Source organism: Prionailurus bengalensis, chromosome C2, assembly GCF_016509475.1.
Source record: "Prionailurus bengalensis isolate Pbe53 chromosome C2, Fcat_Pben_1.1_paternal_pri, whole genome shotgun sequence".
Taxonomy (NCBI): Eukaryota; Metazoa; Chordata; class Mammalia; order Carnivora; family Felidae; genus Prionailurus; species Prionailurus bengalensis.
Window position 1 is genome coordinate 38,709,158 of NC_057350.1, and position 15,914 is coordinate 38,725,071.

Here is a 15,914-nt window from a genome sequence, read left to right on the forward strand (position 1 = left end):
AAAAAAGAACTCTCCTGTATAACGCTTCTAATTTCCTCATTAAGTTTACTTCTGCCCCAAATAGTGTTTACCACTAGGTATAAGTAAATTGAAATTTCTACTCCTTAATGGTAATAATGCCATTTAAAGTAATGGAGTTTTTTCCTTTTATAGCTATGTGGTCAACCAAGTTCCAAATAACTGAAATCTAATGAATCATGCAATTTTGATTTGGCTTTGTAGACCTGATATTTGCAGTTCAGTCAGTGACTCAGTGCCTTAAACCCCATTCTTAGATCACAGATTTGGAAAGCAGACACATTCAGTATCAAATCCCAAACTTGCTTCTTTCCAGCTGTTTCACAGTCAGCAAGTAATTTGACTTTAAAAAAAATAACGTTTATTTATTATTGAGAGACAGAGAGAGACAGAGCATGAGCATGAGAAGGGCAGACAGAGGGGGAGACAGAGAATATGAAGCAAGCTCCAGGCTCTGAGCTGTCAGCACAGAGCCAGATGAGGGGCTCAAACTCAGAAACCGATAGATCATGACCTGAGCCGAAGTCTGAAGCTTAACCGACTGAGCCACCCAGGTGCCCCTAATTTGACTTTTCTAAGTCTCAGTTTCCGCATCTGTGAGTCAATCAGTAATAACAAAACTTACTTCTTGAAATTGTCATTATTAAGGGGCAGAAATATGGAAAGCACTCAATCTCAGTGCCTGACATTTAGTAAGCCCTCAATAAATGCAGGGGAGTTTATGGGTTATATCTTAACCGTTAAATAATACAAAATATGTTTAAACTATATGTGTGTATTTCTTTAATTGAATTAACTAAAGTTGAGTTAGGAAGGACATATAGAAAGAAAACATATACATACAGTCCTTAAAATGAATTTAGTGCCTTAACGATGTTTGGTATTTGCACTATATGTCTCCTATCTATCCTACTCTTTCTTATTCAAAGACTTTAACCATATACTAACAAAATATAACCAATTATCACTTTCTTAATTATAGATTCTATTCGTCTAAAGTGTGTTGATTATGTAATCATAAATATTACCCTTTTAAACTTTAATAGGAATAACATATCTATTTTTCTTACTTGATACTCTAATATCTAACATGTTTGTTTTCTTCTTCTTGTGCAATCTTTCCTTGGAACCAGCGGCTGCTTCAAAGAATAAAATGAAAGGTGAGCTCCTGTCATTCTGCATGACTCACCATGATTCATTTTTCTGGTCCGTTGTCTAAGCCATCTCAACTGATGGAGCCAATTCTGTTGGTGATAATACTAGTTCCATGTATGGACATCGGTCATAAATTCCTACAAATATAAATAATATTATTTCACTTATTCAGTTTCTGATATATGTCTATGTTTGCATGATTGTGAGTTTGTTTTCTTGTTTTATTTCTAATTTTATTCCTAGTGGAATACAGTGCTTTTGTGCACCAACATTTGCCTGTTGACCTTAGTTTCCTTGATAAAATTGTGACTACAAAAAAAAAAAATACACCAGAGAATAAAGCTGATAGCAAATGTCTCAAAAGCAAAAATTCACAGAATTACGTGAAAAGAAAATATCTTCCTTTAAAAAGTGAATATTATAAACTGTACATTTGTATTTATGACTTTTCTTCCATTTCCTAGTTGCATTAAGTTTATATTTGCTAGAATCCTGGAAATATAATTTCATGAGAGCGGATGTGCTTGTCTAATGCCAGAATATCTCCCTGAAAGGAAAAAGACTTTTGGCTCAATACATCTTTACGGTTTTGAAAAAAATCAAATATATGTATGCTACTTTGTCATGGGTTTATAGTTTATATGTGTCAATTATATATTCTCAAGAGCAATCTATATATTTATTTTTCACCTTCTTATCTAGAAAAATATATATGGTTTATCCTTCATTTATCTTTCAAATATCTTTCATTTATAGAGCAAAACTGCAGTTACCTTATTGATCACATGTCTATTATCTTCAGTTTCCTCATCTACAGAGTTAGAAATAACAGTAAAAACTTAAAAAGGTTGTTGAGATGATAGAGTTAAGTAAAATATGTAAAACAGTTTGTAGACTAGTATTTTAAACAATGCCAGTTTCCTTTGTTTTTCACAAACCCAGCTCTTTGTAGAGAAGTTTCTGGATCTTCATTGTTTAGCATTGCCTTGCCTAATACCTTCCTGTATGCTCAAGAGGAACAACCCAGTAGTTTTGTCTTTTTCAGTAATTTCCCATATTCAGATTTTTGATTGAAAAGGGAGTTAAGGAGATATTGAGATACATACTGAGGTTGAAATACTCTTTCTCAGAAAATGCTTTCTGTGTGTGGGGGGGTGGGGGGTGGACTTGAACTGATTCTTGAAGGATAGGTAGGGTATACAGAAAAAAAAAGTAGTACATGGAAAAAATAATTTGAAAACATAAGTAAACAACTGAAGGCAGGAATGAGTACAGTCCATTTCAGGATAGTGAGGACACCTTTTGATGAAAATCTATGTTTTTATGAGAGTGAAAGAAAATATGTTTGATGATGCAACAGACAACTGTGTGATTATGAGTCATTACTGCATTTGATTACCTAAAACCTCTTCTCATAGTCACATCTGTGGTCACTTGGTAATTCTTAAAAACAATGGGCAATAATTCAATTTACAATAAACAGGTTAGAAAGTCTGAAGTACAGGAACCAACTTTTGATTGGAAGATTATAACTATAAATTATGTTACAAGTGTCTGTCAAATCAGGTCAGAATTCAAGCTGGCTAGGATTTTGCAATGCAAACATACTTATATGCCCCAATTTAGTACTTCTCAGAAAGACATTCCCACTGTCCTACAGCTATCTATTTTATTTGAATCTTCTTTCTCCACCTGTGTAAAAGACTACAGGAGGTTTAAGGACATAGTTTACCCTATGCCTATATTTTTGCCATCTCCCAAGTGTTATGGAGACACAAAATGATACTTTCTAAAATGAACTGTGCCTCAAGTAGAAATTGAAATTTTATTTCTAATGATGGTTTGAGACAGATGTATATTATGTAGAGATAACAGAAAGAACTACTCAGTATTTTTATTGTCCAATTTCCATGTCAAGGCAAGTGGTCTTCAAACAGGAAAGACAAAAAATGTGGGAAAGAGGAAAATAAAACCCAATGTAATGCAAGAGCAGTTGGTTGCTTAAAAATAGTTCATTTCTTCTGACCCAAACAAAGCACATCCCAGGGAACCAAGGGAAGTATCGAAGAAGATTGCATCTCATTCATTTATCCTTATGGAATGATCCAAATGTGGAAAGTTTCTGGAATATTGGAAAGAAGAATATGTCTTGATTTTTTTTAAGGAAAAAGGATTACATTCCAGAAACCATAGACTGGAAAATTTGACATTAAATTCCCAGTAACATTTTAAAATAAGACTCTTAAAACAGCAATTTATGAGTGTTTAGATTAAAAGAGAGTTCACGGAGTCAGTTAGCAGTTATTAGTAATGACATAGAAAATTACCCTAATTTTCTCCCACTCCTTTTTTTATAATGGTTATTATATCAGTATCTGAGGGCAATGGTATAAACATATCTGAATATCATCAAATCTTGTAGCAACTAAACCTTTCCTTATCTGTGCAGAAACTGTCATTCTGAAGATCACTAATTATTCTTTAGTGGTCAAAGTGGTCTCCCAATCCTCATATTGCTCAATTTTTTCCTGCTGAATAGATAGATAGATAGATAGATAGATAGATCTTGATCTTCTCTCTCTGTATATGTATATATTTCTATTTCCCTTGGTTTTAGTGTGTCTGTATAGATTTCATTTCTTCTTAATTCCTCTTTGCCTTTCTTTCTCTCTCATTTTCTATCTTGTTCTGGAATATAGGTTTCATTTAGGTTATATCTCTGATCCCTCAAGAGATTGCTTGTTGCAGTATTGGTCCACTTCTCTATAGTCCCTTAAGAAGATGAACTTCACTTCCTACAAAATAAAGGAAGCAACTATTTTCTAGATGAATATGTACCCACAACCAATCTTCCTCACCACTATTGACTATTAAGAGAAAGACAAATGATCCAAACAAATTCCTCTCCTGAAAACTTAAAACTGGAAAAGCTTGGTGGGGAGAGAGGCGCCTGGGTGGCTCAGTCAGTTAAGCGTCAGACCCTGGATTTCAGCTCAGGTCATGATCTTACAGTTTGTAAGTTTGAGCCCTGTGTTGGGATCTGTACTGAGAGTGCAGAGCCTGCTTGGGATTCTCTCTCTGCCTCTCTCTCTGTCTCAAAAATAAATAAATAAATAAACTTAAAAAAAACTGATAAAGGGGGAAGGAGAGAATAGGAAAACTGAAAGGGGTAAGAAAAAGGGAGAGAAATGGGAATCAGATTTGTTATACTTTGTAGGGATGAATTTTGTAGCTAGACTGAGTAAGAAGATGAATTAAATTTGAGAAAAGAGAAACAGGAATGTACAAAGAGTGAAAGTGAAGAGAGTGCCCTTATGGTGCCCAGTTCCATTGTTCTAATAAAAGATTCTATTTTATCCTTCCCCTTTGGGTTTATGACACAGCTCTCTTGTAGTTAAGCTTCTAGATAGATTTCTTTTGCTTGCAGTCAAGAGAACAGATTAATATAATCACCTTCTTCCTCTAAAGTGTTCTTAGTTGATTTTTGTTAACACTTTTCTAGACTTGATCTTCTATTAACCTTCTATCTGATGTTGCCATCACCCGGCTGAACATTTGAACCTGAATATAAAAACAATCTCATCTTTTTTTTTTTCAGATCTGAACTTTTGGGGTTTACTATGTCTTCTCATGAACAGCTATTTGCCTAAATTCCTAGATGATTTGAAACATGCTTAATTCTTCCACCTTAATGCACCCATAACTGATCGATTATCAAATGGACCTAAGTTTATGGGGACGAAATGATTGTTTTGGTTTTGGTATGGGGATCGTAGCTTTTGCATGGACCCACTTCTTCAAAACATTCATTCCTCAGAGCTTTCCTGGAGTAGTTTCTATTTGTCTCCTGCTTCAATACTCAACATTAGACAATCTATTCTCTATTCATATATCACGGTGAATTCATATAACATCAGTTTACTATCCAAGTTGCATTCATATGCCCTACACTCATATTTCAGCAAGATCACCAATGCTTTGCCACTTAGAGATAGGGAAAAAGGTACCTTGGAGTGTTCCTAAAATTTCTTTCCATGAAAGGATTTTATTTCACTCTATCATAAACTTACAGACCAAATGTATCATAGTGATTAATATTATTACAGAATATTATAAAATTTCTAAACAGTTTTAATCCAATAAATATATTTTTGTCTTCAGTCTGATTTTTAGGCTTTATTTTTTATTCAGAATTTGACAGTTATAGTGGGGATAATATTTTATTCCATTTCTAGCTATTACCTTTAATCATATAATCATTTTTCAGTGTTCAAATAAAAATTAACATAATTACTCTGACTTTGCATAAGAATTAAAAGATAATGAAGGACACTCAGCAATCTAAATTGAGATACATATGTGGTTTAGAGAAGAATCAGCATTTCAATTTACTGGATTTAAGTGATAGTCATGCATAATATTATTAAATAAATGATTTACTCATTTATTTATATTGTAAATATAAAGTCTGCTATTCAATCAAAATACAACATTTAGTATCCCGAGTTTCCCATCATATTATACCTTTTGAGGGTGAATTGAAAGGCACATACGAGATTGACATTGAGACATTTCTTTAAAGTATTTTTAGATATTGTCTTCAGTGGAGTATCTATAGCTCAGTGTGTATTGCAAATATACACTATATATTAAGAAATTCCACTTTGTAGTCAGACAGACACAAGTCCAACCCTAATTTTTCAACTTACCCTGATTTGAGCACCTGGAAAATTGGTTAATTTCATGCAACATTCAACTCTTGTGAAAACTTTATGGAATAATGTATAGAAAGGGGTTAACCTGGGGAATGGCACCTAATAAACAGTACATTTTACCTATAGCTATTGTTATCATCATTACTATTATTATGTAAATGATGTCTGTGGAGAAAACAAACATGTAGTCAAAGACAAATCCAAAAACTAAAACTTCTCTTTGAGAATCTGCTATATGTCATCTTCGTGGTGGCTTTCATATGTTTATATTCATTATAACGTTAAAATAAACACATAAGATATAACATGAATGATCCACTTAAGCATATGTAATTTTTCTTTCTTCACATTTAAATATTAAAATCCAAAGTGTATACATGATATCATTAAAGAAGTTCAACCAGGAGTGCCTGGGTGGCTCAGTTGGTTAAGCATCCGACTTCGGCTCAGGCCATAATCTTGTGGTTTGTGAGGTCACAAACCCTCGTCGGGCTCTGTGCTGACAAGTCAGAGCCTGGAGACTGCTTCAGATTCTGTGTCTCCCTATCTTGGTCCCTCCCATGCTCATGCTCTGTCTCTCTCTGTCTCTTGATAATAAATAAACGTTATTTTTTTTTAAAGAAGTTCAACCAATAGCAAAAGCAAAGAAAAAAATTAAGGAAATTATGTTACAGTGAGATTAATCTAATACTTAAAATGTAAAAATTACTTGCTTTTATTATGTGTGAAGAAACTGAGAAGTAAGATTTATATAATTTCTGTTGAAAACATCACTCAACTCCTTTTGTTGAAGCTATGTTTATATTTTAAATTTAAAAGTATAAGGAATTAAGGGGTGCTTGGGTGGCTCAGTCGGTTGAGCATCCAACTTCGTCTCAGGTCATGATCTCTCGGTTTGTGAGTTTGAGCCCCGTGTCGGGCTCTGTGCTGACAAGCTCAGAGCCTGGAGCTTGCTTCAGATTCTGTCTCCCTCTCTCTCTACCCCTCCCCAACTCATGCTCTACCTCTCTCTCTCTCTTTTTCTCTCTCTCTCAAAAATAAATAAACATTTTTAAAAAACTGGAAAAATAAAAGTATAAGCAATTAGGGGCACCTGGGTGGCTCAGTCAGTTAAACGTCCAACTTCAGCTCAGGTCATGATCTCATGGTTTGTTAGTTCAAGCCTCACATAAGGCTCTGTGCTAAAAGCTCAGAGCCTGAAGCCTGCTTCAGATTCTGTGTCTTCCTCTCTCTCTGCCCCTCCTTCGCTCGCACTTTGTTTCTCTCTCTCTCTCAAAAATGAATAAACATTAAAAATATTAATTTAAAAGTATAAAGAATTATTCAAACTCTTACATAACAACTACAAAATCTTCAGCAAAAGTAACTTATCAAGAAACAATTATTGAAGCTTAGATTTATTTATCCCACACAAGGCTGATGTAAGGAAATATGCTTGGAGTGTTAGAAATACAGCAGTCCCCCTTAATCCACAGTTCATCATTCCATGGTTTCAGTTACCAGCAGTCAACCTAGTCTGGATGGAAGCAGATGACCCTCCTTCTGATTATTGTCAGGTCAGCAGTAGCCTAATGCTACCTGTGTCATTCACTTCATTTTATGTCATCATAAAGGCATTTTATCATCTCACATCATCACAAGAAGAGTGAGCACAGCACAATAAGACATGATGAGAGAGGGGGAGACCACATTCACATAACTTTTATTACAGTATATGGTTATAAGTTCTATTATAAATATTGTTCTATTTTATTGTTATTGTTAATCTCTGTGTCTAATGTATAAATTAGCCTTTATCATAGATATGTATGGAAAAAAGCATAGTAAATACAGGATTCAGTATTATCTATGGTTTCAGTAATGCACTTGGGGTCCTGGATGTATTTCCTGCAGATAATAGGGGACTACCTGTAAGGGAATTTAAAAGCATGTTATGTTTCTATAATGGATTCACTAAGGGGTTTGAGTAGAAGGCCCATGGTACCTTTTAGAAGGTACATCTACCTTCTACTTCACCTCACTTCTCTAGGAAAATTGCCAAAGATACTGATATATATGATAATGCAATGATGTTTTTAATGATATAATTTATTTCTGAAGCTTTTTTTAACTTTTAAAAAAGTGGATAACAATTATAATAACTAATATTTTCAATGTTTACCATGTGCCAGACATTACATTGAACATTGTATGTGTGTTTTCTTTTTTTAATGTTTATTTATTTATTTTGAGAGACAGAGTGTGAGCTGGGGAGGAGCAAAGAGAGAGGGAGAGGGAAAATACAAAGCAGGCCTGACACGGGGCTTTATCTCACAACCATGAGATCATGACCTGAGCCGAAATCAAGACTCAGATGCTTAACTAGCTGAGCTATTCAGGTTCTCCTGTATATGTGTTTTCTAATTTAATCCTCACAAAAATCTTTGAGATAGATCCTGTTATTATCTTTATTTTTTTTTAATTTTTTTAATGTTTATTTATTTTTGAGACAGAGCATGAGTGGGGGAGGGGCAGAGAGAGGGAGACACAGAATCTGAATCAGGTTCCAGGCTCCGAGCTATCAGCACAGAGCCTGACTGGGGGCTCGAACCTATGGACCATGAGATCATGACCTGAGCGGAAGTCAGACACAACTGACTGAGCCACCCAGGCTCCCCATGTTTATTTTTTTTTCATGAGGGAAATGAATGAATGAATGAATGAATAAATAAATAAGGAAAATGAAGCAGAGAGTTAAGAAATAAGTTCAAAAATTCAGAGGCAACCCAACAATTCCAAATCAGAGTTACTGACTCTTGAGTACTAACTTTTAATCTATTAAAGCTTCTAAAAATTTCAGACTAAATTATCAATATTATCATTCACCTAAATCTTATGTATTTATTTAAATATATTTACCTAGGTCTCACCCACCCAAATAGGATTGGGCTGAGAATGGGAGTAAAGTAGAATGTTGATCTGTTGTTAGTAGGAACAAATAAATTGGACTTACCTATTGGGGTATATTGGCAAGGAAAATATTCTCCCAGTAGACTTCTTGTTTCTCATTCTTTTTAAATTCTTTTTCTGTGGGTCTTTCATTCATTCACCTTATGTTAACCTCACTCCTCACTTATTCTCTCTTGGGAAAGTGAGGAGGTAATTAGTTTCTCAATAAGATGAGTAGTGTTCTAGAAAAGCTTTAGGCATAACTAATGTGAAATACTGAAATCAGAAGAGGGTAACAGGGTTAAAGAGTGTATTCATGAAAATTTTATTGTAAGATGATTCAGGGGGTCAAATGTAGACAACTTTTCTTGTTTTTAAACTGAAGCTTCATTTAATGTGGTTTCTGGTATTTATTTCTCACTGTATAGGGGTTTTGTCATGCATTTGCTCTGTGGGCTGTCTTATTATTTACTATTATACAACTGCCCCTCTTCATGTTGCACAGTACAAACTAGTGTAGGTCAGGATAGAAAAACTTTCTAGATACTCCATTCACAATTCTAAAAGAATATTATTTTTCTCTTGATTTAATGAGGTTTCACTCCCCCTTGTCTCTCCTGTATTCTTGAAATGCAAATAAGGGTTTTAGCTTTCCTGTGGACATGTGAAATAACATAACTCATTTGCCCCAAATAGGCTGCAACTTTGTATAGCAATTAGAAATTGGTTTGTGTTGCTACTTTAAGTTTATGTCCTCATTTCCGTCATAAATAAATCATTGTTCTATTTTTTTATTCTATCGAAATACATCTCATCCAAATGGCAGGATCTTCTGGGATTCAATTCATTCAGTTGGTTCATGTCATCCTATTGTGTTAATAAAATTGGTATTTGCTTATTCTACAGCTGCTGTGTGGAGTTTAGAAAGTCTGTAATTGAAATCCCAAGGTTTGTGGCATCTTACAGGTTTCTAAACAGAAAAAAAAAAACTCTTATAAGGAGAAATGCAGTGATCAATGTTTAACAGTTGGGCATTTAGGGGCAGTTTCAAGATAAGTGCTATAAAGTGCAGAATTAAATTACATTAAAAATAAATTATAATTTATACTTAAAATTAGATGGAGTGATGGTGATGTGTTTTCGGTGGAAAAGAATCATTTGACTTGGCATCCTAATATAAAATATTTATCACTAGCAAAGTATACTATTAAAGACTTTGGGGAAATTTATCAGAGTACCTGGGTATTAGTATCTGCTCTACTATTTACTTTCTGCTCACATCAGTAAAGTAAGGACAAAAATATCAGTACTACCTACCTCATAGAATTATAATGATATATAAAAAGAATTTATAATGATGATTTTATAATGATATATAAAAAGAATATGTGAAAACCCTTTTAAAATAGCTAATTGATATTTAGATGTGTAAGTAGTTATTAGATTAGGCATAATTGCATAGCCAAGGACTTGATATTCAGTAATAAATAAAATGTGGCCCTTGTTCTGAGCCCATTCCGATGATTCAGGTGAGTGGAAAGAACTTTTAATGATGATACCATTTTATGCTTTTTCTTACTGGACACCCTTGGAAAAGGAGTCAACAAATGTTTCTTAATTTAATAAATTTTTATTGAATGTCTGTACTAGGCTAATATATAATGGAGAGAAAAAATATTGCTTAGTTTTGACCTCATGAGGCTTTCACTCATTTATTCATTCGTTTATTCATCCAACAGTTCCAGGGATAGCTACAAATATGTCAGTGAGAAGAAAAAGTAACTTGTACACTAAGGTGTATTGTAACATTATAGGCATTATGAAGAAAAAATAAAACAGAGGAGTAAGACAGGAATGTGTGGGCAGAGTAGAGAATGGAGATGGTTCTAATTTTGAAAAAGGAGATGAAGTGAGAGGGCATTTGAAGAGAGTACTGATGCTGAGAGACCAAGCCAAGGATGTCTGAGAGAAGCAATCAAAGAAGAAAAATCAGCAAGAGCAGAGACCTTCAGGCAGTGAGGGACCTAGCTTATTTAAGAGACCTCGTGAAACTAGAAAGGCTTGAGCTAGGAGAGAAAATAAGAGAGATGTCATGGAGGGAATGAGGAACCAAATCACATAAGGATTTTTGTTTTGCTCCAAGTGAGATGAAAAGCCACTGGAAGTTTGAGCAAAGGAGACACATACTGATTTAGTTTTTATAAGATCAGGTTAGATGTTCTTATGAAAACAGACTGAAATGATAGGCATTGGCACATTTTTCCAGGAAACCAGTGGAGTGATGATGTTAGCAGGACTAGAGTCATAGCAATAGAGGTGGTGAGAAGTAATCATAGGAAGTCATACCTACCAGATTTTGCTGACTGAAGATGGAACATGATATAAAGAATGAGATGTAGGATGATTTTAATTTTTTTTTCAACGTTTATTTATTTTTGGGACAGAGAGAGACAGAGCATGAACGGGGGAGGGGCAGAGAGAGAGGGAGACACAGAATCGGAAGCAGGCTCCAGGCTCTGAGCCATCAGCCCAGAGCGTGACGCGGGGCCCGAACCCACGGACCGCGAGATCGTGACCTGGCTGAAGTCGGACGCTTAACCGACTGCGCCACCCAGGCGCCCCGATGTAGGATGATTTTAATGTGTTATTTGGTTATTTTTGTTTTTGCCTGAAGTAATTGGAAGGACACATTTACCTTTATAGATGAAGAAGACTTTGGGAGGAACATGGTAAAATAATGGAAACTCAGACTTGAATACATGAAGTTGGAGATCCAGGTGACAATGACAGGTAGAAAATGGCTATATAAATATGAAATGAAGGAGAAAGTTCTGGACTGCAAAAAAGAAATCTGTAAATAGTTGTCTATGGAAGTATATAAAGCCGTGAGATTGGATAGATTTATTTAAGTTATAAGTGTGGTTGTCTGGAGAAGATAAAAACCTTAGGACTGAGTTTTCAGGTACTGAAAACTCAAGATCAAACAGATAATGAGACACAAGCTAAGGAGTCAGCAACTGAAATAAATGTTCTTTTTTAAAGTTTATTTTTTGTTTGCAGGGGAGGTCCAGAGGAGGGACAGAGAGAGAGGGAGAGAGAGAATCCCAACCAGACTCCCTGATGCAAGGCTCAATTGCACAAACCCCAATATCATGATCTGAGCAAAATTCAAGAGTTGGGCATTCAACCGACTGAGCCACCAGGCCTCTGAGTTAAATGTTCTTGACAGATGAAAACTGAGAATTTATCATTGGATTTATCAATGTGGAGTCAATGGAGACCTTGATAATTGCCATTTAGGATAAAATATAGAGAGGTTAATTAAACCTACATCTGAAGAAATGAAAATTTGCTACTGTAAAACAATGCATGATAGTACAATGAGATCTGATTACAGAGACATTTATTTTAATAAAAGAAGGCATAGGGATAACTTCTTGGAAAAAGCGATGGTCAGGAGAGAAATAAAGAACAGCTAAGTAAGTTAGAAGAGAGGGAAAAAATTCCCACGTAGAGGGAATGGCAGTAAGAAAAACAACTAAAAGGCAAAATAGCTTCTGTGGAGGAATCAATGGGAGCAAGGGTCAAAATAACAGTGGACATCAAATCCAAAATATCTGGGAGTCTTATGGCTTCTGGTCTGATGTCCATGTGTTTAATCTGTTTCATGTTGATTTTTTGTACATGGTATACATTAGTAATACAGTTTCATTGTTTTGCAGATGGCTACCCAGTTTTCCTAACACCATTAATTGAAGAGACTATTCGTTCCCTGTTGTGTATTCTTGTCTTGTTTCTCAAAAATTAATTGACCACATATGCATAGGTTTATTTTGGGGGTTTCTATTCTGTTCCATTGATAAATGCATCTGTTTTATACCAATACTGTACTATTTTGATTACTATAGCTTTGTAACATGGTTTGAAATCAGGGAGCATAATGCCTCCAGCTTTGTTCTTCTTTCTCAAGATTACTTTGGCTATTTGAAGTCTTCTGTGGTTTTGTACAAATTTTAGGATTGTTTGTTGTATTTCTGTGAAAAGAAATGCCACTGGAGTTTTAGGAGGGATTGCATTGAATCTGTAGATTGCTTTAGATAATAGGGTCTTGTTAACAATATTAATTCTTCCAATCCATGAACATGGAATGTCTTTCCATTTATTTGTGTCCCTTCAGTTTCTTTCATCAATGTCTTATTGTTTTCAGTGTATGGATCTTTTACCTCCTTGGTTAAATTTATTCCAAAATATTTTATTATTTTTGATGCAGTTGTAAATGGGATTGCTTTCTTAATTTCTCTTTCTGATAGTTTGTTGGAATATAGAAACACAACTGATTTTTTATATTACTTTTGTATCCTGCAACTTCAATATAATAGTATATTAGTTCTATCAGTTTTTTGGTGGAGTCTTTAAGGTTTTCTATATATAATATCCCACACAGTGCCTTGAAGTTTCTATGACAGAGTGGTTTCCCTATTCTAAAAACAATGGAAATCCATTCAGGGGTTTTCAATGGAAACAAGGATGGGGGTGATAAAATAGTCTCACACGTATAATTTGAAAGAGATTGGTAAATGTTCATGAAGAACAAATTAGAAGAGATTACTACAGATGACAAAAAAGATAAGTTGAATTGTCTGGAGAGTTACAATAGTCCAGGAAAAAAAATAAAGGTAGATTGGCCTAGAGTAATTATTGGTAACGTCAGAGAGAAACAGATCTGAGAGAATAGAAAATCCTTTCAAGAATACAGTTGAAACATTTAGCAGAAAAAAACAAAACCAACCAAACAAGCAAACAACAACAACAGATAAACAAAATGAAAAAAAAACTGTGATCCATGAGTTAGGTCGGTATCTCTATTTATAAAGGGTTTAAAATATTTTATTATTCTTCATTTCTCTTTATTGTCAACAACACTGCAGACCTAAAAAGCAGAAGCCTAGAATTACAGTTCTAATATTGTCAATATGTCAGCCATAGAAAAGTTCACTTATGTAGTACCATGGAACTGAACTAAAGGTAAAGAAAAATTGTAGATTGTTTTACCAAGAAAAAAAATAGTAACATTTTATTTTCCCTGAAATAATATTTATGTATACTATTGATTCTTATAATTGAATAGTTGGAAAGTTTCATATATCTAAATAATTCAAGGGGGAGGACACTTTATATTTTAAAAAAAGTCAGAAAAAAACACTAAAATCATAAAAAATGCACATCTTTATTATATATGTACTAGTCAGATCTATTTTGGATATGGCAGACTAAAGGTTACTTATAAATTTGATTTTGACTAGAATTCAATTTGAGGTTATATTAGTGACATCAAAGTGGTAATAATGTGTGTGGCATATGCTTCAAAAGGTTTATTAATTTATCTCACTACTTAGGTGTTTTCCCATCTTGGCCAAACAAAAGCCACCTACTGGCAGAGTAGGATACCAAATTATTTCTATGTAATCTTTTCTCAAGATGCAACAATCATCTACTTGACATGGAGTTCACTTAAATATGCTGTCTGGATACAAGGCAAGAATACTGTTTGGCTTGAACAATCACCAAATAGTTCATGAAGTAATTATTTTCCAGCTCAGCCAGAAGTCATCTTGGGAAAGGCTGTGAAATGTCTTGGCTGCTTAACCAGTTTCAGAATCCCAATGGTATATAGTCACAACGGCAGGTACGACTAGTTAGTGGTAGTGTATTCAAATGGAAGCTGAGGGATCAGAGAGCTATATCTGTGTTTATCAGGATATGGTTTCCTCTAGAAATAGAGATAGATGCTTCTATGCAATCTGGTATTTGTCTCATTAAAAACTTTGAATTTGTTTCTCAGCAAATAAAAAGTTAATCTTCACGCATGAAATAATTTCTTTCTTACAAACTTGAGGAACGAATTTAGATTTAGGTGAAATGTAGCTCTACGGTTGTAGACAGATACATAGGTAGATTTTAAAACTCCTTAGAAGTTTTTTGGAGGGTTAACAAATGCTTTGGGATTTTTCACACTCAAATCTTATTTAATGTATCTGCCATGGCCAAGAATCATTTCAGCGTGATAATGTGACTCTATTACAGCAAAATATGTGTTTAATAAGCATTTCTTCCATAGCTATCTCAATAATCAGAAGATTTTGGAAGTCCTAGTCATTTTCAGGAGATTCCTTAAAATAAAACAAAACACATATACCCATGGCTTAATAAGAGATCTACACAAAGAAAGTATTCCTTATAAACTGCAATTGTTCTATTTTAAAATCTAGCAACTGGAAACGCATTTAGAAACACACTAATTAACTCACATTCAGTTATTTGTGCATTCATTTCCAAAATACTTATTGAATTTATGTGTATCTCACTAGTCAAAAATATTGATAGTATATTTTATATTTTGGAATCAAATCTAGAATCTCAAACAGATATACCTATCAGTCCCAAAGATTTAAAATAAACTATATGTATAGCAAAAATGAGTATGTTTAGAACCTAATTTTAAAAGACCACATATGATTTTGGAAAAACTTTCCCCAAGAATATAAACATTACGATTTTGCCCAAGATTATCCCATTTATCATTGATTTCTGTATAGCAAAATGGAATAGAAGGTTGCATTATCAGTTTATATATTCTGTTATAAACTTTGACTAGTACCGATTTACATACCAAAACAAATTTTGAAAGAACAGAGTCATGCTGCTTTTGTTGTTGAAAAATTATCTGTAGTCTTCAAGGAAACTGTCACCTTAAAGTGGATTGGAGTATGGAGAATAAATTTTAAGATGTCAATCATATTATTAGTTCTAAAACTGGTAGAAAGATGACTACACTAAGATATATTTTCTGTTACTGAGTTTTAAACAAAGGAGATGAGATTTGTTTACTTTTAAAATTATATAACTGCTTCAGCTTCATCAATAGTTTGTGCAACTATAAATGACAGATCTGAAATTAACTTAGGCATATAATTGAGGAAGAGAAAAAAGTAATTTAAGGGGAAATAATAACGTGGCTGGAAAATGAATAAGATGACAATAAAATTATTGAAAATACATATAAAATGCAAGATGCATTCATTGTGGAGAATACAATGT

The 15,914-nt window shown here is 34.0% G+C and overlaps 1 protein-coding gene across 3 annotated transcripts in view; it reads left to right on the forward strand.

Moving 5' to 3' along the window:
• The window catches only part of CADM2 (cell adhesion molecule 2), a 1,070,151-nt gene that overhangs the window by 729,309 nt on the left and 324,928 nt on the right, over positions 1-15,914 (forward strand). For 2 of the 3 annotated variants that reach the window (XM_043593883.1, XM_043593885.1), the window contains exon 2: positions 1,152-1,178. The exons of the other annotated variant lie outside the window; for it this stretch is intronic. In XM_043593883.1, the coding sequence (XP_043449818.1) occupies positions 1,152-1,178 (27 nt within the window). The remainder of the gene's footprint in view (positions 1-1,151; positions 1,179-15,914) is intronic. 3 annotated transcript variants of the gene reach the window in all.